Source organism: Dermochelys coriacea, chromosome 14 (assembly GCF_009764565.3).
Source record: "Dermochelys coriacea isolate rDerCor1 chromosome 14, rDerCor1.pri.v4, whole genome shotgun sequence".
Lineage (NCBI taxonomy): Eukaryota > Metazoa > Chordata > Testudines > Dermochelyidae > Dermochelys > Dermochelys coriacea.
Window position 1 is genome coordinate 35,442,998 of NC_050081.1, and position 27,074 is coordinate 35,470,071.

At 50.3% G+C, this 27,074-nt stretch overlaps 6 protein-coding genes across 11 annotated transcripts in view; 5 read left to right on the top strand and 1 right to left on the bottom strand.

Annotated features, from left to right (window-relative positions):
• Positions 1–12,470, top strand: part of LOC119843274 (zinc finger protein 850-like) — a 1,382,451-nt gene extending 1,369,981 nt beyond the window's left edge. Inside the window, exon 12 of the mRNA XM_043496623.1 lies at positions 11,845–12,470. The gene's annotated coding sequence lies outside the window, so the exon portion shown is untranslated. The remainder of the gene's footprint in view (positions 1–11,844) is intronic.
• LOC119843338 (zinc finger protein 850-like) overlaps positions 1–23,680 on the top strand; it is a 621,437-nt gene extending 597,757 nt beyond the window's left edge. Inside the window, exons 1-5 of one of the 3 annotated variants that reach the window (XM_038372578.2) lie at positions 5,303–5,357; positions 5,969–6,082; positions 6,396–7,287; positions 11,754–11,764; positions 20,087–23,680. In XM_038372578.2, coding sequence (XP_038228506.2) covers positions 5,315–5,357; positions 5,969–6,082; positions 6,396–7,287; positions 11,754–11,764; positions 20,087–21,306 — 2,280 coding nt within the window. In that variant the 5' untranslated portion in view covers positions 5,303–5,314 and the 3' untranslated portion in view covers positions 21,307–23,680. Of the gene's footprint in view, positions 1–5,302; positions 5,358–5,968; positions 6,083–6,395; positions 7,288–11,753; positions 11,765–20,086 lie in introns of those variants that run through there. The other 2 variants (XM_038372579.2, XM_043496632.1) reach the window with 2 other exon arrangements.
• Positions 1–27,074, top strand: part of LOC119842642 (zinc finger protein 239-like) — a 1,225,455-nt gene that overhangs the window by 746,623 nt on the left and 451,758 nt on the right. The window lies entirely within an intron of this gene.
• Positions 1–27,074, top strand: part of LOC119843367 (zinc finger protein 664-like) — a 1,158,238-nt gene that overhangs the window by 597,757 nt on the left and 533,407 nt on the right. The gene's annotated exons all lie outside the window — the stretch shown is intronic.
• The window catches only part of LOC119842634 (zinc finger protein 879-like), a 224,907-nt gene that overhangs the window by 67,823 nt on the left and 130,010 nt on the right, over positions 1–27,074 (bottom strand). The window lies entirely within an intron of this gene.
• Positions 15,345–20,270, top strand: LOC122456626 (zinc finger protein 621-like). Its single transcript, XM_043497150.1, has 5 exons — positions 15,345–16,488; positions 17,172–17,259; positions 17,736–17,862; positions 18,442–18,555; positions 18,891–20,270. Exons 1-5 carry the CDS (start codon positions 16,451–16,453, stop codon positions 18,938–18,940), a joined length of 417 nt encoding a protein of 138 aa, XP_043353085.1. The 5' UTR covers positions 15,345–16,450; the 3' UTR covers positions 18,941–20,270.

Sequence of the window (27,074 nt, forward strand, 5' to 3'; positions counted from 1 at the left end):
TGATGGGAGCATGGGGGCTGGCAAGAGCCCTCAGGGCCCCAAACCCAGCTCCTCCATGAACATGCAGGAGATCCTCCCCTCCATCATGGTAATTTGAGTTGCCGTGTAGTCTATAGGCTCCCCTTAGCGTTATTCAGACAAAACCACACCAGATCATTTCAGGGGACAAAACAAGATGTCACGTTTACTATAACGCAATTTGATTTATGACCAATAACTAATATCTAATACCTCTGTGTGTGTGTGTGTGTGTGTGTGTACACACAAAATGCTCTGCAGCTGCTCTATAGTTACCAGTCCTGAATGTAGCTTGAGTTCGTGGCTTGGGTTCGATGCTTGTGGTGGCTAACTGGCCAGGAAAGCCAGGCACAAGGAAGGGCTGGGTCTCTGTTGGGCATGCACCGATGCCCTTCCATGTTGGCAGCAGAATGTTACCTTCCAAAGTCTTCCATCTCCTCCATCTTTTTTGTAGGCTTCAGTTTGAATCAAGAGTCTATAGGTCTTGCTGTGTCACGCTGCCTCTGGGTTTGTTGTGATTGATCGCCCGTCAATTGCAGACTTGACTTTCAGCCTAGGACCTGGCTTTGATGTTTCTTCAATTGTACTCTTGTTCTTTTCTTTTGAGGGTGGGCTCCTCTTCCTTTGTCAGAGCTGTTGTCTGCATCTTCAGCCCTTGCATGTTTACACTTTTTATTTTATCAGGACAGGCTGGGGCTGGAGGTTGATTCCATCATCCATACATAGCTCATTCGCACATCTAAACTAATCGGATTACAGCAGGGTTTTGCAAAAATGAAGGTTGAGCAAGCTTTTACAAAATGGAGTGAGCATTTTAAAATGGAGTTTGGGACAAGTTAAAATGGAGTTTGAGTTACAATATAGACAAGTGTAAGGAATGACAAATAGTGAGCAGAAGTTACAATGTTGAAGCAGTGTAAATTTCAGCAATTTAAGCAGCAGTTGGATTATTGAAAGTGAAACTTACAATGGGCAGAGACAAACACCTACAAGATCTCTATCAAGTGTTCTTACAACTACAGTGCCCACCTGCTGAAGTGAAGAAACAGATTGACAGAGCAGAAGAGTACCCAGAAGTCACCTACTACAGGACAGGCCCAACAAAGAAAATAACACAACGCCACTAGCCATCACCTTCAGCCCCCAACTAAAACCTCTCCAACACATCAAGGATCTACAAGCTATCCTGAAAGACAACCCATCACTCAGATCTTGGGAGACAGGCCAGTCCTTGCTTACAGACAGTCCCCCAACCTGAAGCAAATACTCACCAGAAACCACACAACAGAACCACTAACCCAGGAACCTATCCTTGCAACAAAGCCCATTGCTAACTGTGTCCATGTATCTATTCAGGGGACACCATCATAGGGCCTAATCACATCAGCCATACTATCAGAGGCTCATTCACCTGCACATCTACCAATGTGATATATGCCAGCAATGCCTCTCTGCCATGTACATTGGCCAAACTGGACAGTCTCTACGTAAAAGAATAAATGGACACTAATCAGACATCAAGAATTAACATTCAAAAACCAGTTGGAGAACTGTTCAACAGTTCAATCTCTTTGGTCACTCGCTTACAGATATAAAAGTTGCAATTCTTCAAAAAAAAAACCTTCAAAAACAGACTGCTGAATTGGAATTAATTTGCAAACTGGATACACTTACCTTAGGCTTGAATAAAGACTGGGAGTGGATGGGTCAATACACAAAGTAAAACTATTCCCCCCCCCACTGTTCCTCAGACATTCTTGTAACTGCTGGAAATGACCCACCTTGATTATCACTACAAAAGGTTTCTCCCCACCCCCCATTCTGTCCTGCTGGTAGTAGCTCACCTTAAGTGATCACTGTCCTTACAGTGTGTATGGTAACACCCATTGTTACATAGAGAACATGAATATAAATCTCCCCACTGTATTTTCCACTAAATGCATCCGATGAAGTGAGCTGTAGCTCACGAAAGCTTATGCTCTAATAAATTTGTTAGTCTCTAAAGTGCCACAAGTACTCCTTTTCTTTTTGCGAATACAGACTAACAAGGCTGCTACTCTGAAACCTACACTGAAACCAGACATTCCAGAGATGCTGTTTGTGGTTCTTTCCCCCCCCCCCCCCCCGTGCGGTGAAGTGTTTTCCTTTCATCTTTCCCACTTCTCTCTTTTTTTTTTATTACTTTCTGTTTAATAAATTGTATTTGTTCTGAACTCTGTGCAATGGTTAAGGAAACATCCAGGGAAGCACCCCACAATGGGGACACCTGTCCTGAGTTGCCACAAGATTGGGGGTCAAGCCTCACAGGAGCCCTGGGCCTAGCCTTGGGGTTATAGGGACCAGAGTGGAAGGGGAGTCCACAAAGTCAGGCAGGCCTCTGGGTGACGGGAGTGGGAGCGAGAACTCAGATCCTTTTGCTAGCCAATTCCTCCAGGGCTGTGTATAAGCCAGGAATGTTCCCCACAATAGCGGGACCCTTCCCCCCTTACCCAAGTGCATATTTATTGGTTTGTCCTGAAGGTAATTAAGTATTTTAAGAAAAAGTGTCAGAGCAGCCACCAGCGAGAGCTGCTGGCCACACTCTGAGACCAGGAAAAATTTGGTCGTGAGAACCCCTGGGCTCGACGCTCAAGATGGGCTCTTCGGTCCTGAAAGGCTGGGAGTGTAACAGGAGCCGGACACAGAGACGCTGCAGCGCGGTGGGTTGATCGCTAGGACCCGGGAGCGGCTGGGGGGCGGCTCTGGGGGGAGCGATCGCGGGGCTCAGGCCCGGCCGCGGGAAGTGACTCGCAGCCGCTGCGGCGACTCTGGCTCCCGGCGAGATCCCCGAGCCCCGGCGGCTGGTGCTGGGAGCCCGGAGCCCTGGCTGCAGCCGGGAGAGGGGAATCTCCAGCCGGGCCCTTCCCGCGGCTCCCCGGGAGCCTCCCCCAGGGCAGAGCCCCCAGCCCGGCCAGGGCCCCCTTCCCGGCCCGGCCCCTGCCCCGGGGGGCCCCGCTCGGAGGGAAGGTAAGAGGGACCCCCACCCCCCACCCAGGGAGCGGTGCCCTCCCCCGTCACCCCCGGGCTGCAGGGGGCGGGTTTGGCCCCAGGCTGCTCCCAGCGGAGCTGGCTGCGATACCCTGCCCTGAGCCCAGGAAAGCTGCCGCCAGCTCCCGGTGTGTCCGGGGCGGGGGGAGCCACTCCTGGGGGGCTGAAGGGGTGGGAGCGGGAGGAGGAGTAGGGGTGTGTGAGGGGCAGGATGGGATGGGGCAATGTAGGGGAATCGGGGAGACTTATGGGGCGGATGGGAACAGGGCTGCAATAGAGGGAAACTCTGAGTGGGGGGGTCACTGCGAGGGAAATGGTGGGATGCGGAAAGGGGAGGCTGGGGACAGCTAGACTACCTGGGGGCCGGAGGGATAGAGGTTGGGGTCGGGGAGAAGGGGTGGGGAGAGAGACAAGGCAACTCCCGCACCCATGGGGCAGGAGAGGGGGAGGGGCTGCCCCACCCAGCAGCCAGACGGGGTCAGAAGTTATAAGGCAAATATCCAGATCCCTCCCACACACGCCCTGATCCCCGTGTATTATTGTCAGACACACCCATGCTGGTGGGGTCCGTGTCTCTTGAGTGTTGGGGGCTGCCCAGGGCCCTGGTCTGATTTCCGGGCAGGATTCAGATCTCAGCCACACCGGAGTCAGACCGGAGTCACTGCTGGCTCTGGCAGAGGGTGGGTGTGGATGGGCCAATAGGATCCGCCTCTGCCTGCCTGGCCCTGGGGGCTGCCGGGGCAGGACAGGGAAGCTCAGGCATTAGCTGCTGCCACCAGAGGGCTCCGGTTCTGGCTCCTGATGTCAGAGCCCTTGAGCTGAGCTCCCTGGCTCCGCTGCTGCTTCCTCTACCTGAGAGCCCAGAGTGTGAAACTGCTGCTCCCGCACTGGGGCTGTGCCAGGGACAGACCTTCATTAACCCCCCACCCCTGGGCCCAGCCCGGGTGGGGACTTGCACTGAGCCTGGAACCAGCCCCCGCGGCAGCCCCGGGCTCTGCCCACACCAGCCCCTGAGCCGCAGCCTGCAGGGGATGGGGAGTCCCGGGGGAAAGGGCTGGGGCCAGGCAGGACAGTGACTCTGCACAAAGGGCCGCTGTCAGGGACCTGCTGGTGAGTTTGTACCAGGGGGGGCAGGGGCTCCCCATGGATCTGCGGGTCCCCGAGCTGCGGCCCTCAGTGACACAGCCAGGCTCACCCTGGAGAGCAAACGCCCATGGGAACGGGACAGTCCCCAGTTCTCCCAGGCAGAGCGTGGAGGGAAGGAGACAGAAAGGGGCAGCAGGAGCAGGAAGTGGGGAGTGAGGTTCCCAGCTCCCAGCCCTGCCCGGATCCATGCCCTGCATCCCCCGGGGCAGACTGACTGTCCTGGGTACAAGGGGAGGAGCTGACGGAGGAGAAGTCAGTTCCTGCCCTGGCCGAGTCCCCGCACTGCTGGGGGGACACGCTGCCCTCAGGGCCGATGTCAGGGGGGATCCCCCAAAGTGGCTTCTTTGATTTGGCTGTTTTCTAGCATTTGTCTTAGAGACTTTGTCCGTGGGAGGGTTGAAAGTGTCTCAGGGATTCAGTGCTGGGGGGAGGCTCTGGGTCTGTGTTGTGATAAAGTGATTGAGGGTTTTCCCAGCATGGCAGAGCCCAGAGCATCTGTCTGCAGGGAGAGAGCCTAGGGGGAATCGGGGTGTGTCATGGACACAAGCCCCTTCTGGAACCTCCCCCACATTGCCCTGACAGGCTGAGGAATCACGTCCACATTTTGCTCCAGATGGTCCCATCTTCCAGGAGACAGGGAAGGGAAATATCTGTGAGGGAGCCAGCTCAAGTAGGGGATTTTCATGGCGGGGCTGGGAAAACAAACCAGACTCCCACAGTTGGTGCCTGAACCCACTGGGCAGAGGCTGCTGTGAAATACGAAGGGAAGCTGTTAGGATTCCTGTCCCTGTCCCCGGCTCAGAGCTCTGCTTCCCGTGTCAGCCTATGGCTGGCAGGCATGTGGGAAATGAGAAAACCCTGCCCTGCTCCGTGTGCTGGTGGGGACAAGGAGCTCTCACCATCTCCCAGCCCCTGGAGCCTCCTGGCTGTTCTGAGCAGGGACTGGCGAGGGGGGAGGGTTTCAGGTTTTATGGGCCTCCTTCCCTGTGAATAGTGGCTGGAGCAGCAAGTGCTGAGTATGGGACCCTTGTTTTTTCAGATGCCGGTGACCTTCGAGGAGGTGGCTGTGTATTTCACCCAGGGGCAGGGGGCTCTGCTGGACCTAGCTCAGAGAGCCCTCTACATGGATGTCATGCAGGAGAACTATGAGACGGTGACCTCGCTGGGTAAGGGATTCCCATCCACTCGGTTATTAGAAGCCGTGGGACCTACTTATCTGAATGTGGTCAGGTTCTTCCCTGGTCAGTTAGATCAGAGGCGAATGGGTTCCATAATGCACAGCTGCCATGAGAGAGACTTGCATCTCCGTACCCTCTCCAGTGGGACACGGGTGTCAAAATCCAATGGACAAGCTAAACCTTCCCCACCCTTCCAGCTTTCAAAGGGGCATAAATACATCCTGTTGTTTCTCAGCTGCACACACAATCCCTGTTCACCTCCCTCCTTGGGAATAGCTCCAGCCATGGGGAGGGCTCTGGGTTCTGCAGGTTTAGAAAGAGGAAGGGGTTTAAGTCCAGAGATGTGTGTGAATCAGCAAGGCCCCCAGAGCGTATAGATCCTGGGAACGCCTAGTGAGGGTGTAGTAATAATTCAACTCACCTCCCCAGACAATGTCCTCTGTGCAACAGGGCTCAGCGACCCTGTTCCCTTCCTCTTGGATTCCCCGTTCCTCCAGCAGAGCACAGGGACAGGTTCCACTCACGGAATGTCCTTAGTGACAAATACTCCACCAATGCTCCATGCACCCTGATCTGGACTCATTTCACCTTCTGCACAGGATTTCCCTTTCCCAAACCTCAGCTGATTGCTCTGCTGGAACGAGGGGAAGAGCCATGGGTGCCTGATCTCCAGGCCTGTGAGGAAAGAAGGCTTCTGAGATACACCCGCACAGGTGAGGACTGACACAGAAACCATCTAGGAAATGAAGGAAAAAGTTGAGAATCCCAAAATATGGTGTGAGTAAGCATACTCAGTTCTTCCTCATCTCACCCAGAGCAGGGCTCTAATCAGCAGATATCGCTCACACCCTTCCACCCAGACTCTTAGCTGCAGGAGTTTCCTTCCAGACTCTCCTTCCCTGTCAGTGTTTGGGTGGGATGTGGAGGCAGACTGAGCAATTGGATTCTTTCTGTTGGGTTTTCCCTCAGTGCTATTCCTCTTTCTCCCCAGTACAACGACTCCTGTCTGGATTTTCTCTCTCCCAGCAGGTGATGAGCAAGGGAGTGAGAACGAGGAGGAGAATCATCATGAGGAAGTTCCTGGGGAAGTGGAACCACAGGGGACCATTCTGGGAAGAACTGAAGGGAATTTTTTCCATTGCTGGGAGCAAGGAGAAGCCTTGGGAAATTGGCACAGGTCAGAGAGGCTTCTGGGAAATCACCCAAGGAAGAAAGTGGATGAATCTATTAATGGTGGAGGAGGAGACCAGGATCCCAGAGCGCAGCAGACAAATCCCAAAGAAGAGACACCCTGGCACTGCCTGCAGTGTGGGAAAGGATTAATTGTGAGATCACAGCTTGCGACACATCAGACAATCCATACTGGAGAGGAACTTCTTCAATGCTTGGACAGTGGGGAAAGTTTCAGTAAGCGCTCAGATCTTAATAACTGTAGGAGAAGCCACACTGGAGAGAAGCCCATTCAATGCCTTGTGTGCGGGAAATGTTTCAGTTCAAAGCCAGCACTAAATTCACACAAGAAAAGCCACACAGGAGAGAGACCCCATAAGTGCTTAGAATGTGGGAAAAGTTTCAAATGGAGGTCGGTGCTTGTTAATCATCAGGCAGTCCACACAGGAGAGAGACCCCATAAGTGCTTGGACTGTGGGAAAAGTTTCAAGCGAAAGTCAGATCTTGCTAATCATCAGGAAATCCACACAGGAGAGCGACCCCACAAGTGCTTTGACTGTGAGAAAAGTTTTATACGAAGGTCAAACCTTGTTCAACATCAGGCTATCCACAAAGGAGAGAGACCCCACAAGTGCTTGGATTGTGGGAAAAATTTCATACAAAGATCAAACCTTGTTCAACATCAGGCAACCCACACAGGAGAGAGACCCCACAAGTGCTTGGACTGTGGGAAAAGTTTCAGACAGAGGTCAACCCTTGTGAAACATAAGGCAACCCACATAGGAGAGAGACACAAGTGCTTGGACTGTGGGAAAAGTTTCATACAGAGGTCAACCCTTGTTATACATCAAGCAATCCACACAGGAGAGAGACCCCACAAGTGCTTTGAGTGTGGGAAAAGTTTCAAGAGGAAATCAGACCTTGTTAATCATCAGGCAATCCACACAGGAGAGAGACCCCATAAGTGCTTGGACTGAGGGAAAAGTTTAATACAGGTCATACTTTATTAAACATCAGACAATCCACATAGGAGAAAGACCCCAAAAATGCTTGGACTGTAGGAAAAGTTTTACTTGGAGATCAGTGCTTGGTTCTCATAGGGCAATCCATATAGGAGAGAGACCGCACAAGTGCTTGGACTGTGGGAGAAGTTTCATACAGAGGTCAGACCTCATTAAACATGGGGAAAATCCATGGCAAGAAAGGGTTAAACAACTTGCATGTAATTGACTGAGATTCACCCTCAGATTCAACTTTTAGAGAGAGATTTTAAAAGTGTTTCCACCTTAGATAAGGTAGAGTTTGAAATGTAATCGTGTATTGTTAAAGTCTTGGAAGAAGAGGGGTAACTGTAGTGGTCTATGTTTAGATATATCTTGTTAGAGGTTAACAATTTATCCAAAGGGTTCCTGTATTCTGTTAATTCAGGGATCAATAATTCAGAGATTATACCCATCGCCCCTGTGACCTGCCCAATTCTAGCTCAGTCACATTGAAATCTCTGGGGGTAGGGGTTAACGGATGGAGGGAATGTTAATAGTTGAAATCTCCGAAATGTGTTTTGCAAGGTTAATGTTAATGGGATTTGCTCCGCTCTCCTGTTCAGACATTTTCTCTGGGGATCCTGGAGACAGAAAGGAGCAGGTGTTACCATCTTGGCTGCCAATCCCAATGGTGACGATCTACACTAGCAATTCTCAAACTATGGGGCAGGCTTCCCAAGGGAGGCATGATCTGTAAGGGTTTTTTTTTTTTTTTTCCAAAGAGCACTGGCTGTCAGCCCCACGTGGCTAGGGCTCATGAAGAAGGAACAGGCATATGTGGGAGGTGGAGATAAATGCTCAGGCTCTCAAACCCAGGTGGAGAAGCAGCACAGAAGTAAGGGTGGCAATGGAGTGACAAGTCTGCTGTGAACAGTGATATTGAGGAATATCACTTTTCATGTGGCCACCCTTATTTCTGTGCTGCTGTTGGAGGCCTTCAGAGCTGGGCACACCGACAGCAACTACTATGCTTTTAGAGTTCAATGGCGATATATGTGTCTGTGAGGGTGGGGGCGTAAATGACCACAGACAGAAAGAAGGGAGGCAGGGGGCGATGAAACACCTTTGAGGGCCACTAGTCTATACTATTATGGTCACCACATTTACAAAATGAGAAATCTATAAAGTATATCTTGTGAGGTATCATAAGAAAAGTCATCGTCTGCTGAGTATTATTGTCTGGTTAAAATGTGTCTGTCAACTTTCATGGGCTCCCCTGCCCCGGCCAGGAGCATCGCAGAGTTGAAGCCAGGCGCCCCCCTTCACCCTGGCCGGGAATGGTGCAGAGCTGAAGCTGGCAGGCCCCCCATCCCTGAAACTGGGAGCAGTGGGGAGGCAGAAGCCAGCGTGGCCCCAGCATCTCCAAATCTCGGAGCAGTGGGGAGGCTGAAGCTGGGACCCCCAATGCCCTGTGAAGCTGTGAGCTGTACTGGGAGCCCCCCTTGCATTACGCAGCCCCTAGCTACCTCCTTCCTGCACCCATAGCTACCCCCTGCCTCCACACAGCCCCTAGCTACCTCCTGCCTGAACCCTGAGCTACCCCCCTGCCCATAAACAGCCCCTAGCTACCCCCTTTCCTGCACCCTAAGCGATTTTCAAACTTTTTGAGCTGAGTCCCCCCCCCACTGAGTTATGTTTTTTGGTTGCATCCCCCCACTACCCAGACAGGTGGGTGGCCTCCTGAGTGAGTAAGGGGATGGAGGTGCTGCCTCCTCCCTGGACCCTGCTGTGCAGAACTGGCTTGAGCCCCCCCCCATAGAAGTAAAACTATGGCTATGCCCAAGGGTGTCCCCCCAGCCCGGAGCCCCACACTTCTCCCCCCCCCGCATGCACCCTGGCATTTTTATAGAATGCAGAAGGGGGCGTCAGCAAGAAAAAGGTTGAAAACCCGATGTGAAAAACAGCTGGATGCTTACTTAGGCCACAGACTGACTGTCACCTTCCCCCCGGTTGGGGGGTGAACCTCAAACAGGAGAGTGGTATAAAAGCACAAGCGAGAATTGCCTCCATTTTTACCTCTCCTCTCCCATCTTTACAGAAGGCAACAAGATAGCTTGAAAGGTAACAGGGGCCTTGGACTGGGGAGGGTGGACCAAGGCTGGAAGGAAATCCAGCCTGGGTACTGTGAAATGCCTGCAACATCGGGTGGGGTGGGAAAACCTGTTTGCTTTGCATCTTCCTTAGATTGGTAAAATTTAGGATTTAATATGCATGTTTTAATTTTATTTTTTTAACCAGTTCTGACCTTTTATATCTTTCTCCCTTGTAAGCCCTGAAAACCTCCTTGTTCCAGTTAATAAATGCATTTTAGTGTTTTGTCTGGGTCTGTGTATTTTCATTGAAGTTTTTGGGGGATTTGACTTGAGAGAACAAGGCTGTGGCCTAATCCAAGCCCTTTGTGGGGATGACCCACTAATTATTGAGTTTGTCCAGCACGGTGAACAGCCTGAGCAGTCCAAGATGCACATTCCCGGGGTGCAAGGCTGGGAGTAGAAAACTGGCTGATGTTGCTGTTTCGTTTAGTAACTTCATGAGTATCTGGCTAGTCACACTCAGTACAGTGCAGCGAGGAGTGACTTTGAAGGCTGGTGGCTGTGTGTGAGCAGAGCATGGAGGGGTTTGTTGTTCACACGGGGAAGCAGTGTAAAACATGCCCTGAGATGCAGAATTAAGCAGTTCAACAGTCCAGATTGTACCCTGGGGTATGACTCACACCTGCAGTCTCCTGGGACCCAGCATGGGAACAGGGCAAACCAGGGAAGGGGAACCAGCCGACATCCTCAACTCCTTCATCTTAGGCTAAATCTTGAACTCCCCCTGGGATGTGAGACTTGAGGTTCTGCGGCCAGCCTTCCCCTCACGCATCTGTTTCCTTCCCACTGGTCTAAACTATTATGCCACCCTCCCTCCCCCTTCTACTCTCTCTCCTTTTACCTTCTCTCTCTCCCCCCTACAAATCTGGCCCAGTCAGCTGAGACAACCAGACATTTTGCATTAGTGCCAGTAGCCTGTGACCAGGGAGGCAGGTTAAAGCAAGGCCTTAGCGAGCCCGATGTGGAGAGAAGTTCTGGGTGAAGGGAGTGGGGGCGAGGACTCAGATCCTTTCGCTAGCCAATTCCACCGGGGCTGTGTTCCCCACAATAGCCGGACCCTTCCCCCCTTACCCAAGTGCATATTTATTGGTTTGTCCTGAAGGTAATTAAGTATTTTAAGAAAAAGTGTCAGAGCAGCCACCAGCGAGAGCTGCTGGCCACACTCTGAGACCAGGAAAAATTTGGTCGTGAGAACCCCTGGGCTCGACGCTCAAGATGGGCCCTTCGGTCCTGAAAGGCTGGGAGTGTAACAGGAGCCGGACACAGAGACGCTGCAGCGCGGTGGGTTGATCGCTAGGACCCGGGAGCGGCTGGGGGGCGGCTCTGGAGGGCGGATCGCGGGGCTCAGGCCCGGCCGCGGGAAGTGACTCGCAGCCGCTGCGGCGACTCTGGCTCCCGGCGAGATCCCCGAGCCCCGGCGGCTGGTGCTGGGAGCCCGGAGCCCTGGCTGCAGCCGGGAGAGGGGAATCTCCAGCCGGGCCCTTCCCGCGGCTCCCCGGGAGCCTCCCCCAGGGCAGAGCCCCCAGCCCGGCCAGGGCCCCCTTCCCGGCCCGGCCCCTGCCCCGGGGGGCCCCGCTCGGAGAGAAGGTGAGAGAGACCCGCCCCCCCCGTCACCCCCGGGCTGCAGGGGGAGGGTTTGGCCCCAGGCTGCTCCCCGCGGAGCTGGCTGCGATTCCCTGCCCCGGGCCCAGGAAAGCTGCCGCCAGCTCCCGGGGTGTGCGGGGCGGGGGCAGGATCACGTGTGTCCCCCCTAAGTGGCCCCCTCAAGGATTGAACTCATGACCCTGGGTTTAGCATGCCAATGCTCAAGCCACTGAGCTATCCCTCCCCCCCTCGCCGACCGCTGCTTTGTTTCCCTGAACGCGCCGCTCTGCACAGAGGCTGCAGCTCGGGGGGCAAATAGGGAGGGGCAGAAGGTGGGCAGAGGCCACACTGAATGGATTGTGGGGTGCCCCAGCTGGGGGCAGGGGAAGGAGAAGGGCCCAGGGGCACGATCAGGGCCTGCGGAGGGGGGGCAGCACAGATGCTGGAGGGGGGCTGGGATCCGTCAGAGGGTCTGGCGCGGCCACCTGGCCGAGACGGGCGCTGGCGTCCCTCGGGCTAGCATGGGGCTGCCGGAGTTAATGGTTAAGGCCGGTTAACCGGTGAGGCTAATGTTTACCGGCTCAGCTTTTACATCCCTATCAGCTACCACATCTCCCCATGTGTCTGATGTAACAGTTCCTGTTTCTATTGCAGTGTTGTAATTTGAGTTCAGTGCTGGCTCAAAACTCCTTCAGTTTCCTTTGATCCACCAGTGGGTCTTGCTTTAGCCAAGTACTTTGTCTCTCTGTCCAGCACCCTAGTGCTTTATCCCATGTCCCATTTGTCTACAGAACTTGGTTCCCAAATATTCACTAAAGGCCAGAAGTTTCAAGGCACCTCGATTCTTTGTAATATGCCACTAGTGGCCTAAATCCTTTTGAAAATCTGTCCCTAAGGGCCTTAGAGTGTCTCCTGTACAGGGCTTCTCAAAAGGAACTTTCTGTGGGTTTTTTGTTTTTTTTACTAAGTATAAATATGCAACCCCAAGATAGATTGACAACCCCAAGAATTCAATCCCCATGAGTTATGCACCCAACAGTCTAGAATTTAAATAAAGAAATGAATACATTTTGTTTTTGTCTTATTATCTTTTTGTGTCTGAGCTTTTGGGATGTACTAGCTTTATAGTTTTACTGCTACCCCTTCCAAAGGATCCATATATCTAGAATGGTTGTATAATCCTGTAACATTTGATGCCATTTTACACTTCTGGGAATGTGATTTCCCAGCACCCCTTGCAATTGAAAATTGATTTTAAAACCTTATTTCTGTAAGTAAGCCCCCATCCTGCACACTCTAAAGTACCCACTTCACTTTTCTATGACTTCATTTATTGCATGCATCGATGTAGATTTTTCTACCATATTGTTTGTACTTCTAATTGCCTATTTATGTTCCCAGCCTTTTATGCATGCTACATTTTTTGTTGTGATACATTTCAGGGATATTCTTCCTTCTGGCACATGTACCGATTTGTATGGCCAAAGTCAAATAATTTTTAAAAAGAATTGCTCTGTTTCTCCTTTACATCGGTCAGGACACACACAGTGCTGACCTCACCCTTTCCTTTATGTTTTTGCAGTGGGATAGCTAATGCAGGTTAGAAGAAAAGAAGGACTTGTGGCACCTTAGAGACTAACAAATTTACAAATCCTCCTTTTCCTTTTGCGGATACAGACTAACACGGCTGCTACGCTAATACAGGTTAGTTACCCCAAGGGAAAAACATCCATTTTCTTATAGACACAGACTGTGCTGCTGACTCTGATGTTAAATGACCCATTATTGTTCATGGCCTGAAAACTCTGATCCTGATTGGGTGGCTACTACTCCTGTTCCTTTGCCAAGATCTGTGTCTGAATGTCTGCGCCTGTTTGTGGGGGCGTCATGGAAAAGAAATGAAAACATTTAAAACTAAAGAGTTAGCACCAAAAACTAAAGAATTAGCACTCTGCCACCACCACCAATTTCCCGCATTCCCTTTCCTTTATTTCCTCACAGCTTGTCTGTGTGGTCTGATGCTAACAGTGTAAAGTTAATGCAAATAAATCCCAGGGCTTCAAACCCCTGTGTGGATGCTCTTATTCAGAAGTAAGGTGGCCTTAATTTCGACAGTGACGGTCAGGGCAACCACAGACAAGTGCAGGAGACCTTCCTCCCAACACTGTAAATCATCAGGCCTTTGATCTCTTTTTGAACATGTTTAAAGCTTGGATAGTCCAGGTGCAACCCACATTCAATGTTTCAAGTCCAAAGAGAAGGCGCGAAGCAGTGGGGTGCTCATCTCATCTTCCCTGAGTGTTGCCTTGTGTAGAAATGGCATGACAATATTTCACAGCTTTGGCCTGTCAGAATTTCATGAAAGAGGTTGAGGTTGAAATTTAAGGTGATGTTGCTCCTCCTCTCTCTCTCCTGCAAAGGGCTGGATATCCTGCATTAGCAGGAGAGCGAAGGTTGGATAGTGTCATGGCAGACCCTGCTGTGTTGTACTGTGCAGGGATCCCCTTTATAAGCAACACAGACCAAGTGGGGACACTCTTGTCCCAGGAGAATGAGCCGATTGATCCAAAGTGTTGGTGCTTTACACTGTAAAGACTCTTTGAGCTCAGCATCTCCCTGCTCGCTAACCACAGGGTAGCTAAACTATATCCCTTCCGAATTAGGCACTGCCATGGAAATGTAACTTACACAGGCAGCATACAGGGGTGGCAGGTTTGTATATTTTTTTGGTAGTTCCCAGAACAGATCCAAGTTCTGCCCCCCCTTTCCCCCCCACACCTGCCTTGTAAGCCCATATACAATATGCTCACTTAAAGTCGTCCTGGTTAACATTGTTTTGTTGTTAGGTTGCTAATCAATTAGAGCAGTGGTTTTCAAACTTTCTTTTTCTCAGACCACTTGAAAATTGCTAAGGGTCTCGGCGGACCACTTAATGATCTTTCCAAATGTTGTTTGTACCATTAGCTAACTATTGTAAAGCACTTTGGATAAAAGTACTATATAAAAAAAAACCCTTAATAATAATAATTAATTTTTTTTGTTCTACACATAAAAGCACACAACTCATATTTTAATATCAGTGGTCTTTAATCTTTCTAATATGATGGATGTGCCCTCTCTCCCCAGCCATGGCAGCCCCCAAGCTGGAGCTGGGAAGGAGGGTGGAACTCTCCCTCTCTCCCCCACCATAGCAGCCCCTAAGCTGGGACTGGGAAGAAGGGGTCTCTCTCCCCGGCAGCCGGAGCCCTGGAGCTGCCGCAGCCCTGCATGTCCCAAATTCCCCCACCTCCTCTTCTCTCACCACTGCCCCCTCCCACGTACCCCTTATTCCCCCCAAGGCCACCACCTGAGCTTACATGTGCATCTTCTCCAGAGTCCAGGCACCTAATTAGTGGAGCCACGTCTGCGCAGCTCCACTAATTAGGTGGGTGGCCCTTCATTTTCTCATGTGCCGCCCAGGCATGCACCTTAGAGGGAACTATCCCTGGACCACCTGAATGGAGCTCACGGACCACTGATGGTCCATGGACCACAATTTGAGGACCTCTGAATTAGAGAACATGCTCTTTTAAAGTTGCGCAAGGCTCCCTTATAACGTTGTTTGACAGCCGCCTGCTTTGTCCACTGCTTCCAGAAAGAGCAGCCTATTGGAGCTAGTGTTGGGGGCTTGGAACCAGGGTGGAGCAGCAGGCCCCCATCAGCTCCCCTGAGTTTCCTGTGTGGCCTTGGAGCTGCTCCCGTGAACCTCCTACTTGCTGTGCAGGGGGCGGAAGAGGGGTGCTGATGTCAGGGTGTCCCCCTCCCCTGCTCCTGTCCCCCATCTCCACAGAGCAGTGGGGGGGGATATGACAGGGCTCAGGATGGAGGGAGCTTGCTGGCAGCAGCTGCTATCTCAACTTGCTGATCTACTTAAAAAGGCAATGTACTTAGAATGTGGTACTTTAAAGGGGCAATGCACATCTCTCTCTCACACACACAGTGTGTCTCTGTCTGCCATGCTGTCTTCCCTCCCTTCATTCGTGCTGCCTTGTAGAGTGTGAGGCTACATTAGCAACAATGTGTTAAATCTTGAGGGCTCAGCCAAGTGCTAGTTCATCATTTAGCAGTAAGGCATTCCCTGGGAAATATCCCACCCTCTTCCACCCTCTGACTTCACCACGTCAACCAAGCTTCACAATCATCATTGCTGAGTACAGTATTAAATTGTTTCCAAAGCTGCATTGGATGTTTTCATTGCAGGCCAGCCACCTGGCATGGCCGCTCCTTCTTTACTCACCTGAGCGCTGAGGCAATCAGAGCTTGGAGGGGAGGTAGGTGTTCGCGACAGCCCCACGTCACAGAGTCACAGTCTTGGAGCTCTGGAATGGCTCTGAATGAAGCCAGGCAGGACTCTGGTGCAGTATGTCACCCCTCAGAGCATACTCTCACCAGGACAAGAAGCTTCCTGGGTCTGACCTCGTAGTATTCAGCACCCCTGTTCACACTGCAAGATCCCCGCAGGGAGTCCACTTGGATGGGACACCTGGGGAAGCCTGACACACCCCTCACAGAGGCCATGCACTCCACCTGCACAGACAGCTGTGACTCTCAGCTGGCTTGGAAAACAGAAGGGTTTAATGGTCGCTGAGAAGACAGCATAGAACAAAGCTTGTTAGCACAGAAATCAGGAGCATTCAGCAAAGTCTGGCTTGGGGAGAATCCAGAGTCCCGAGCCCTGGGCTCTCCCCACATAGTCCCAAAACAGGAGACTGACCCGATTCCAGCCCCTCATCCTCAGTGATGCCCAGCTGCCCCTCTCTGTACTTTCTCTCCTTCCCAGGAAAACAGGTCACCTGACCTCCCCCTCTCTGATTTTTCTCCACCACGTTCAGCTGGCTTCATGCAAAGGACGGACTCCAGCTATTGCTTGCCAGGATACAGAGTGTCGGCCATTCTCTGTGCCTAGGCAGCCAGTCTGCAGTCCCACCTGCTCTCTAGGGATGTCCACAATCATCACACACCCATATCCCACCCCCAATACTTGAGTAACACATGGGGAAAATGAGGAACACACAGTATTCAGAAAAAAACATTAAGAACATTCCCGCTTCCTTATACCCCGTTGGAACCAGTGGCTGGAACCAGCCTCTAGGGTACCTGAGCCTGCACGTGATGGAGAGACCTGGGGAAAGGGCTGGAGCTGGACAGGGAAATGATTCTGCACAAAGGGCGTCTTTCAGGGACTAGCTGGTGAGTTTGGCCTACAAGGGGAGGGGCTCCCTGTGTCTGCAAGTCCCAGAACTGCTGCCCTCAGTGACACAGCCAGGTTCAACCCCCCCGGTACCAGTGTCAGTGGCTGCTCTGCCTAATGAGACAAAGGTCCATGTAAATGGGGCAGTCATCCGTTCTCCATGGGCGAGGAAAGATGATAAAAAGGGAAAGCGAAGGGACTTGAAGGGCAGCAGGTATAACAAGTGGGGAGGGAGGTTCCCAGCTGTGCCCAGATCCATTCCCTGCCCCCCCCAGGGCAGTCAGCTCTCCTGGGAACAAGGGCAGGAGCTGAGAGAGGAAAAGCCAGTTGCTCACTCTGCTGAGCACTGTACTCCTTAGGGAGACGGGGGAGAGCTAGAGGGGGTCACAATACGCTGTGGGGCAGTACCCTGAAGTGACTCCTTTGATTCTGCTCTTTTTCCAGCATTTCACGCAGAGATGCTGTTATGGGGAGGTTTAAAAGGGTCCCCGGTGGGTTAAGTTCTAATGGGGGGGTGGGGCCCTGGCTGGGGTGGTAATGAACTAACTGGGTTTGTTCCCAGCATGGCAGAGTCATATAATCAGAGCGTCTGTCTGCAGGGTGAGAGCCTGGGGGAAATCGGGGAGTGACATGGACTCCAGCCTCTCATGAAACCTGCCCAATCTCCCTGCTCCTCTGACAGGCTGAGGAATCGCGTCCACATTTCGCTCCAGATCGTCCCGTCTTCCAGGAGACAGGGAAGGGAAATGACTGTGATGGAGCCAGCTGAGGTAGGGGATTTTCAGGGAGCTGAAAGGATGAGGTGAGGGAGAGGCAGGGAGGAGAAGGGTGTTATAAACATTCCCCCATTTCTAAAACAAGACCCAACCCCTCTGGGCAGGGCTGGGAAAACTGACCAGACTCCCGGAGCTGGAACCTAACCCACTGGCCAGAGGCTGCTGTGAAATACTAAGGGAAGCTGTCGGGATTCCTGTCCCTGCCCGGCTCAGAGCTCTGCTTCCCATCTCAGCCTGTGGCTGGGAGGCATGTGGGAAATGAGAAGACCCTGCCCTGCTCTGTGTGCTTGGGGGACAAGGAGCTCTCACCTTCTCCCATCCCCTGAAGCCACATGGCTGCTCTGAGCAGGGTGGGGGTGGGTTTCTGCTTCTCCGGCCCTCCCAGAGCTTTAATGTTTTGTTTTTTCCCCCCTGTGACTAGTGGATTCTGGCAGGGGAAGCACTTAATCAGTGTGGGACTCTTGTTTCAGATGCTGCTGACCTTCGAGGAGGTGGCTGTGTATTTCACCCAGGGGCAGGGGGCTCTGCTGAACCCTGCTCAGAGAGCCCTCTACATGGATGTCATGCAGGAGAACTACGAGACGGTGACCTCGCTGGGTAAGGGAGTCCCATCCCCTCGGTTATTAGAAGCCATGGGGTCTGCGTGTCTGAATCTGGTCAGATTCTTCCCTGGTCAGTTGAATTTGGGGGGAGGGTCACGTAGTCCACAGCTGCAGTGAGAGAGAGACTTGCATATCCATACCCCATTCAAGGGAACAGGGGAGTCAGAAACCTAATGGACAGGCTAATTCATCCCCATCTCTCCAGCTTTCAAGAGGTCAGAAGCAGGGGATTGTCCTTTCTTTATTATTTCTCCTTCACATACCGTTCACCTGCCCTCTTGGGACTAGCTGCAGCTGTGGGGAGGGCTCTCAGTTCTACAGGCTTGGAAATATGCAGAAGCTTAGCACCCAAGCTGTGTGTGTGTCAACAAGTCCCCTCAGCGCATCTATCCTGAGACCTCCGAGTGCGGGTATAACAACAACCCTGTGCCCCCAGATTTCTGCTTCTCCCAAAAGGTCTGGGTTATCACAGTCCCATGTAGGGTCAGATTAAACTCAAGAAATGTTCCTAATGCCAAATACTCTACCAGTGCTCTCTGCGCCCTGAACTTGCCTGATTTCACCCCCTGTGCAGGATTTCCCATTCCCAAACCGGACCTGATCACCCAGCTGGAACGAGGGGAAGAGCCATGGGTCCCGGATCTCCAGGACTCCAAGGAAAGGGAGAGCCTGAGGGGCATCCGCACAGGTGAGGAGTCAGGGAAACTGACAGAGAAACCATCTGGTGAGTGAAGGAAAAAGCTGGGACTCCCAAAATGTGCAGTGAGCCAGAGCCCCCAGTTGTGCCCCTTCTCTCCCAGGTCAGGGCTGCAATCAGCAAGTGTCGTAGCATCAAGTCAAATATCAGTCCTGGCTTCCCACTCATCCTGTTAGCTGTCAGGAATTTCCTCCCTGACTTTACTTCCCTGGGAGTTTTGGGGATGGATGTGGAGGCAGAATTCAATGTCTCTATCTCCCCAACAGTCACTGTGTTGTGTTTTCCCTGTTTTCTATTCCCCTTTCTGTTCTTTCTCCCCGGCACAGGCAGTGACTCCTGTCTGGATTCTCTCTCCCAGCAGGTGATAGGACAGTGAGTGAGAACAAGGATGAGAATGCACAACAGGAAGGTCCTCGGAAAGTGGAACTGCAGGAGACATTTTTGAGAAGTGCTGAAGGGAAGTTTTCCCAGTGCTTGGAACAGGGAGAAGCCTGGGGAGATCGACACAGATCAGAGATGCAGCTGGGAAACTATTCCGGGATGAAACTTGATGAATCCGTTCAACGTGGCGGAGGATGCAAGGATCCCAAGGAAACCACAGTCCAGCAGACAAGTCACAATGAAGAGAAACCCTACAAATGCCTTGACTGTGGGAAAAGATTCCATTTTAGTGCAAAACTTAGTACACATCAGAGAACCCACACAGGAGAGAAGCCCTATAAATGCCTGGACTGTGGGAAAAGCTTCAGTAAGAAGCCAAGTCTTATTATACACCAGAGACTGCACACAGGAACGAGACCCAATACATGCCTTGACAATGGAAAAAGTTTTACCAAAAGTTCATCCCTTATTAAAAATGTGAGAATCCACACAGGAAAAAGACCCTATAAATGCTTTGAGTGTGGGAAAAGTTTCAGTTTGAAATCAACTCTTAACACGCATCAGAAAACCCACAAGGGAGAGAAACCCTATAAATGCTCAGACTGTGGGAAAGCTTTCCATCAGAACTCATACCTTATTGAACATAGGAGAATCCACACAGGAGAGAGACCGTATAAATGCCTTGAGTGTGGGAAAAATTTCATTTGTCGTTCACACCTGGCTAAACATAGGAGAATCCACACAGGTGCCAAACCCTATAAATGCCTCGACTGTGGGAAAAGTTTCATTGACAATACAAAACTTATTAGACATCAGGCAATCCACACAGGAGAGAGACCCCATAAATGCTTGGACTGTGGGAAAAGCTTCATTCAGAAGATACACCTTATTACACACCAGAGACTGCACACAGGAGAGAGACCCCATATGTGCCTTGAGTGTGGGAAAAGTTTCAATTTGAAATCAACCCTTAATACACATCAGAAAACCCACACGGGAGAGAAACCCCATAAATGCTTGGACTGTGGGAAAACTTTCGGTCAGCGCTCACAGCTTACTAAACATAGGAGAATTCATACAGGAGAGAGACCATACAAATGCTTTGGGTGTGGGAAAAATTTCATTAGCCGTTCACACCTTATCAAGCATCAGAGAATCCACACACGTGCCAAACCCTATAAATGCCTCGACTGTGGGAAAAGTTTTGTTGACAGAACAAAACTTACTAGACATCAGGCAATCCACACAGGAGAGAGACCCCATAAATGTTTAGACTGTGGGAAAAGCTTCAGTAAGAAGTCAAACTTTATTAGGCACCAGAGACTGCACACAGGAGAAAAACCCTATAAATGCCTTGAGTGTGGGAAAAGTTTTAGTCAAACTTCAAACCTTATTGCACATCAGAGGACCCACACAGGAGAGAGACCCTATAAATGCCTTGAGTGTGAGAAAAATTTCAGTTTGAAATCAACCCTTAATACACATCAGAAAACCCACACAGGAGAGAGAACCCATAAATGCCTTGACTGTGGGAAAACTTTCAGTCAGAGCTCACAGCTTACTAAACATGGGAGAATCCACACAGGAGAGAGACCGTATAAATGCCTTGACTGTGGGAAAGATTTTAAGGAAAGTTCATCCCTTACTAAACATAGGAGAATCCACACAGGAGAAACACCCTACAAATGCTCCGAGTGTGGGAAAAGTTTTAGTCAGAGCTCACACCTTATTGCACATCAGAGAATCCACACAGGATTACGACCTTATAAATGCCCTGAGTGTGGGAAAAGTTTCATTTACTGTTCAAACCTTATTAAGCATCAGAGAATCCACACTGGTGACAAATCCTATAAATGCCTTGATTGTGGGAAAAGTTTCCTTGACAGAACAAAACTTATTACACATCAGGCAACCCATACAGGAGACAGACCCCATAAATGCTTGGACTGTGGGAAAAACTTCATTCAGAAGTCACAACTTATTAGACACCAGAGAGTGCATACAGGAGAGAGACCCTTTAAATGCCTTGACTGTGGGAAAACTTTCAGGCAGCACTCACACCTTATTACTCATCAGAGAATCCACACGGGCGACAAACCCTACAAATGCCTTGACTGTGGGAAAAGTTTTGTTTACAGAACAAAACTTACTAATCATCAGAAAACCCACATGGGAGAGAAACCCCATAAATGCTTGGACTGTGGGAAAAAATTCAGTCAGCAGTCATACCTTACGCGACATGGGAGAATCCACATGAGGGAGAGACCTTATAAATGCCTTGAGTGTGGGAAAAGCTTCAGTAAGAGCTCAGAGTTCACCAAACATCAGAAAATCCACAAGGGTGAGAGACCCCAGAAATAGCTTGACTACAGAAAAAGATTCAATTTGACTTCACACTTCAGTGATCCGCAAAACAGAGAGACCTTGAATGTGGGAGAAGCTTCATTTGCCGCTCCCAGAGTATCAAGCATCTGCAAATCCGCACAGGGAAAAAACCTCTCAGATGTTCTCAGTGTGGAAAATACTCCAAGTGGAGCTAACACCACAGTGGACATCAAAGACTCCTCCACACACCCATTTCCTCATTCCCACACACATCAGGGGTGTTTGGCTCCCAAAGATCCAGCTGCCCATCACTGGGGTGGGGATCCAGCATCAGCTGAACATCAGCTGGTCAGTGACCTTCTAGCTCTGCCTGGTCTAAGCAAACCCCAAGCAGAGGAGGAGAAGCCTGGATCAGTCCCTTTTCCCACCACTGCCTCCGCAGCATCAGCTCCTGAGCATCTGTCTATGGTAGGAATCGTGGTCAGGATTAGCCAGCGCATCTCTGTGACCCTTCACCAGATTTCCTAGTGTAAATTCACCCTGAGCATCTTATGTGTAAGGCTAAGAGTTTGTCATGGATATTTTTAGTAAAACTCATGGATAGATCACGGGTAATAAAGAAAAATTCACAGAATCCCATGATCTCTCCATGAGTTTTATTAAAAATATCAGTGACAAAATGCTGAGGGAGAAGGCTCCAGCACACATCGCTGCTTGGGTCTGGTGTCCCTTGACGGCTTACTTATGTGTTCTAACTCTCTCCCATTAAGAGAGTGATCATTAGTCCCTGAGTTTCCCCTTTGGGGCCAGATTGTCTCATTCTCAAATAGTCTCACATTACTCCGGGCCATGCTGAAAAGCATTTAGTTTTTGTTCATTTTCTCCCTTATAGAGCAGAATTAACTAGATGCTAAAAGAATGTGGAGCAGGGACAGTGAAATGTGGTGTTTTACCTTCTGTGTTATTTCAGGGCGATGGAGTGAGTCCAAGGGTTTCCCTCCTTCCCCCATCACTGTCACACTCCACTCTCAACACATCAGCCTCTGTCTCAGCAATGCAGAGTTTTATCCTGACCCAAATCTACCCCATCCGCATCCCAGTGTCACTTACCACTGTGTCCATGGCTCTCCATGCTTTGGAATCACAGTTTTGATATCTATGATCCTAAGTCAGACTCCTGAGGGCTTGGGAAGAAAGTGTCCCAGACCTGGGAGTGAGTGGGGAAATCCCAATGAACCTCAAAGCACAGTTTGACCTTTCAGATCTTATAGCCCTGTTTCCATCTATTGGTAAAATTGCTTCCTGACTTTTTCTAGGCTTAGTCCAGATCATTTGTAGATGGGAAGATTTTTCTTTCTTTCTCTTTCTTTTATTATAATGATGCAACTAATACAACCAAATAATAAAGTGAGAAGTGAAGCCAGTTTAGCCACTACAGAAGAAAAATGGGTGCATTTATTTTCCTGATTTTGAGCCGTAAAAGATTCTTTGAGATTTCACTTTATGAATGTGAAAATGTTTTATAGCCCACCCTGGACTGTGGGTTTTTCTCTCTTCGTGAAGGCCGTGAGGTCACATACTTTGATATTAGTTTAGTTTGACAGGATGTAGTTCAGATTTATTGAGGACTTCAAGAAACAAATGATCGTTTGTTGGAATAGTCCTTTTTTAGTTTTAATTTTAATTTTTATCTAACGCTTTGTCAGGAGATATTTTTTGTGGTTTAAAGAATGACAGGGATCAATTCTCAGCACAGACATGGATGGTGCAAGCTAGATTCAGAGTGCAAGAGGCAGAGACTGAAATGGAGAATAAAGTTACTGCCTGATCCCTGCAGTGATCTGAGATACTGCTAGGAGGGGAAGAAGACAGGAATAACAGAGCTGGGAAACTGCTGGATTTGCTCCTGAAAGCCAAATGGCTGAGGCTGGGAACTCACTGCATCACAGCCACAGAGTGACTTGGCTTGTCAGTTTCATGTGAAGCTGCCCCTGAAATCTAAAGGACCATGAACAACACCCCAAAAACGATAGGGGAAGGAGTCAGCATCTCCGTATTGCTGAGATGCCAAGGTTGGGCACAGGGAAGAAGGGAGCCAAGGAAGTCAACAGACCGAGGCAGCCTTGAAGCCAGGCCAACCCCCATTGATGAGGCCAAAGGGAGATGAGGAACCTGACAGCCCAGCTGGTCACCCCCTCCCCATGTACCGCTGTGTCCTGAGTTGGGATGACAGAGACTCTCTTTGCCCCAGTCATTCCCACACTCATCCCTCTTGTGACTAAACCCCTGGTGCGCCATGTTCATCACTTGTACACGGTTATTCTGTACTGTGAAAAATGTATGTCCGGTGAGGGATCATTGGAAAACTCATGATCTGTTGAATATTGTGCCATTGAAATGTGTGTAAAACCAGTGCATGTAGAATGCTGAATTTTCACTCTATGTTTGTTACTAGGGTGACCATATTCCAGGTGCCCAAAAAGGGGACACTGATGAGGGGTGGGAACTGGGGGGGATGTAGGTCTGGGGGGGTAGAGTGAGGAGTGCTAGAGGGGGTGCGGTGGGGGTACTCACAAGGTGAGGGCAGCGTTGGTCACAGTCACAGTGGCAGGGCACTGGCACAAGCCCAGAATGCAGCGACAGTTGTCAGTCAGCGCCTACCTGTGGGACTCCTCCCCTGGGCTGGGAGCTAGGACCTCCGTGGGTGGAATCCAGCAGCAATCAATCAGCTGCAGAAGCTGGGGAATGGATAAATGAGCTGTGGATGCAGGGGAATGGACAGTTGGGAATAGACCAATTAGGGCTGGTTCTGAGCTGCAGTGCATCTGCTCTGTAAAACCCCCCAGACATTTGCTGTTATGGGAAAACCCCGCTCGTGAGGCTCTGTCTGGGAAAACTGGACATATAGTAACCCTACTTGTTACTGAAATATGTCATAGTTCTGGGGAATGCCCACAGACTAACTCCTCAGAGATGACTAAGGATTGACCATTGGTGTTAGAAATCTATTATCTGGCCATCCACCAATAGGAAGAAGGGGGGTAAACAAAGAAATTTACAATTCAGCTGTAGCACAGTGTGGAGCTCATGCACGCCATGGAGTTGCCTGACCCCATGACCCAGCAAAGACTTTTCCAGTAAAAAGGATCGGAGTATGAGGAGGAAAAAAGGCCTCTGGTCATCTCCCCTCCCCTATTTCAATTCACGGCAGCAAGATAACTTGAAATTGCATCATTGAACTTGGGGGGAGTGATCCTGGCTGGAGGGTTTTCCAATGAGTTCAGGCTGCTGAATGCTTTTGGGTGAGAGAAATCCTTTTGCTTATGAGGGTACGTCTGAGCGCAAAACCTAACTTAACTCATATTAGGTTGATTTACAGCCACAACCGTAATGACTGCGGTAGCTAATGCTCACACTATCCTCCTTGGGTCGGTCGTGTGCATCCTCACGAGGAGCATTTCCACTGACCTAAGAGGGGCCATGGGAGGAGCTGAGAGCCTGGTCTGTTAGCGCCAGCGGCAGGTCCCTCCCGGGAGCCTGGCTGCCCCACAGGCTCTGGGTGACCTGCCCCCCTCTACACTCCATTCCATGGAAAGAGCCGGGGAAGCCACCTGTAGCTTCTCCCCTCCCCATTCCTGCCGGGAATGCCAGCTGGGCCTTTCCCCCACCACACAAGCACAGTTTCCCTCCCACACCTTGTTAAACATCGGGCAATCCACACAGGAGAGAGACCCCACAAGTGCTTGGACTGAGGGAAAAGTTTCATACAGAGGTCAGACCTTGTTGAACATCAGGCAATCCATACAGGAGAGAGACACCCCCCTTCCCCTCCCCCCCCAGAAGGTAGCGTGGCCAAGCAGTCTAAGGCACTGGATTAAGGCTCCAGTCTCTTTGGCGGCGTGGCTTCGAATCCCACCACTGCCAGATTCCTTTTGGGGGGGGTATAGCTCAGTGGTTTGAGCATTGGCCTGCTAAACCCAGGGTTGTGAGTTCAATCTCTGAGGGGGCCGTTTAGGGGATCTGGGGCAAAAATTGGAGGCTGGTCCTGCTTTCAGCAGGGAGTTGGACTAGATGCCCTCCTAAGGTCCCTTCCAACCCTGATATTCTAAGGGCTTGGACTGTGGGAAAAGTTTCCTATGGAGGTCAAACCTTAATAAACATGGGAGAATCCCACAGGATCTAAACTGTGGCAAGAAAGACTTACGCAGCTTGCATGTAATTGACTCAGATTCAACCTTTAGAGAAATATTTTAAAAGTGTGTCCACCTTAGATAAGCTAGAGTTTGAAATGTAAATTTGTATTGTTAAAGACTTGGAAGAAGAGGGGTAACTGTAGTGGTCTATGTTTAGCTATATCTTGTTAGAGGTTAACAATTTATCCTAAGGGTTCCTGTATTCTGTTAATTCAGATAGCAATAATTCAGAGATTATACCCATGCCACCTGCCCAATTCTAACTCAGTCTTATTGAAATTGCTGTGCATAGGGGCTGAAGGATTGAGGGAATATTTATAGCTGAAATCACCAAAATGTATTTTGCAAGGTTAATGTTAATGGGACCTGTTCTGCTCTCCTGCTTGGACATTTTCTCTGGGGATCCCAGACTCAGAAAAGAGCAGGTGTTACCATCTTGGCTACCGATCCCAATAGTGATTATCTACACTAGCAATTCTCAAACTATGGGAAAGGCCTCCGAAGCAAGGCAGAGGAACGTGTCAAGAGAGGCATGACTTCTGTGGGTTGTTTGGGTTTTCTTTAAAGAGCACTGGCTGTGGGTCCCAGGTGGCTCTAATAAATTTGTTAGTCTCTAAGGTGCCACAAGTACTCCTTTTCTTTTAAAGGCTGGTAGTTCACTTAGGCCATAGACTGACTGTCTCCTGGCCTCTCAGCTGGGGGTGGGTAAACCTCAAAAAGGAGAGTGGTACAAAAGAACAAGGGAGAATTGCCTCCATTTTTACTCCCATTTTGACAGAAGGAAACAAGATGGTTTGAAAGGCAACAGGGGCGTTGGACTGGGGAGGGTAGATCAAGGCTGGAAGGAAATCCAGCCTGGGTACTAAGAACTGTGAACTGCCTGCAACATCAGGTGAGGTGGGAAAACCTGTTTCCTTAGCTTGGTAAAATTTAGGATTTAAAATGCAGGTTTAAATGTTATTTTTTTAATCAGTTCTGACCTTTTACATCTTTCTCCCTTGTAAGCCCTGAAAATCCCCCTTGCTCAAGTTAATAAACTGGTTTTAGTGTTTTGTCTGGACCTGTGTGTTTTCATTGAAGTGTCTGGGGGATTTGACTTGAGAGAATAAGGCTGTGGCTAATCAGGCCCCTTTGTGGGGATGACCCACTAATTATTGAGTTTGTCCAGCACAGTGAACAGACTGAGCAGTCCAAGATGCACATTCCCGGGGTGCAAGGCTGGGAGTAGAAAACTGGCTGATGTTGCTGTGTCATTTAGTAACTTCATGAGGGTCTGGCTAGTTGCACTCAGTACAGTGCAGCCAGGAGTGACTTTGAAGGCTGGTGGCTGTGTGTGAGCACAGTGTGGAGGGGCTTGTTGTTCGCTCAGGGCAGCAGTGGAAAATGTGCCCTGGGATACAGAATTAAGCAGTTCAACAGTCCAGATTGTACCCTGGGGTATGCCTCACACCTGCAGTCTCCTGGGACCCATCATGGCACCGTTGGGCTTTCATCATCCTGATCCTGAAAGGCAAGCTAAACAGGGCAAACTAGAGAAGGGGAACCAGCCGACATCCTCAACTGCTTCGGCTTCGGCTAAATCCTAAACTCCCCCTGAGATGTGACACTTGA

Excerpts from the sequence above, each read along its gene's own strand:
- LOC122456626 (XM_043497150.1), top strand. The coding sequence starts at position 16,451 with ATGATTCTGCACAAAGGGCGTCTTTCAGGGACTAGCTG. Across the intron at positions 17,260-17,735 it reads CTGTGATGGAGCCAGCTGAG|ATGCTGCTGACCTTCGAGGA; the intron begins GTAGGGGATTTT and ends CTCTTGTTTCAG. Across the intron at positions 18,556-18,890 it reads CCTGAGGGGCATCCGCACAG|GCAGTGACTCCTGTCTGGAT; the intron begins GTGAGGAGTCAG and ends TCCCCGGCACAG.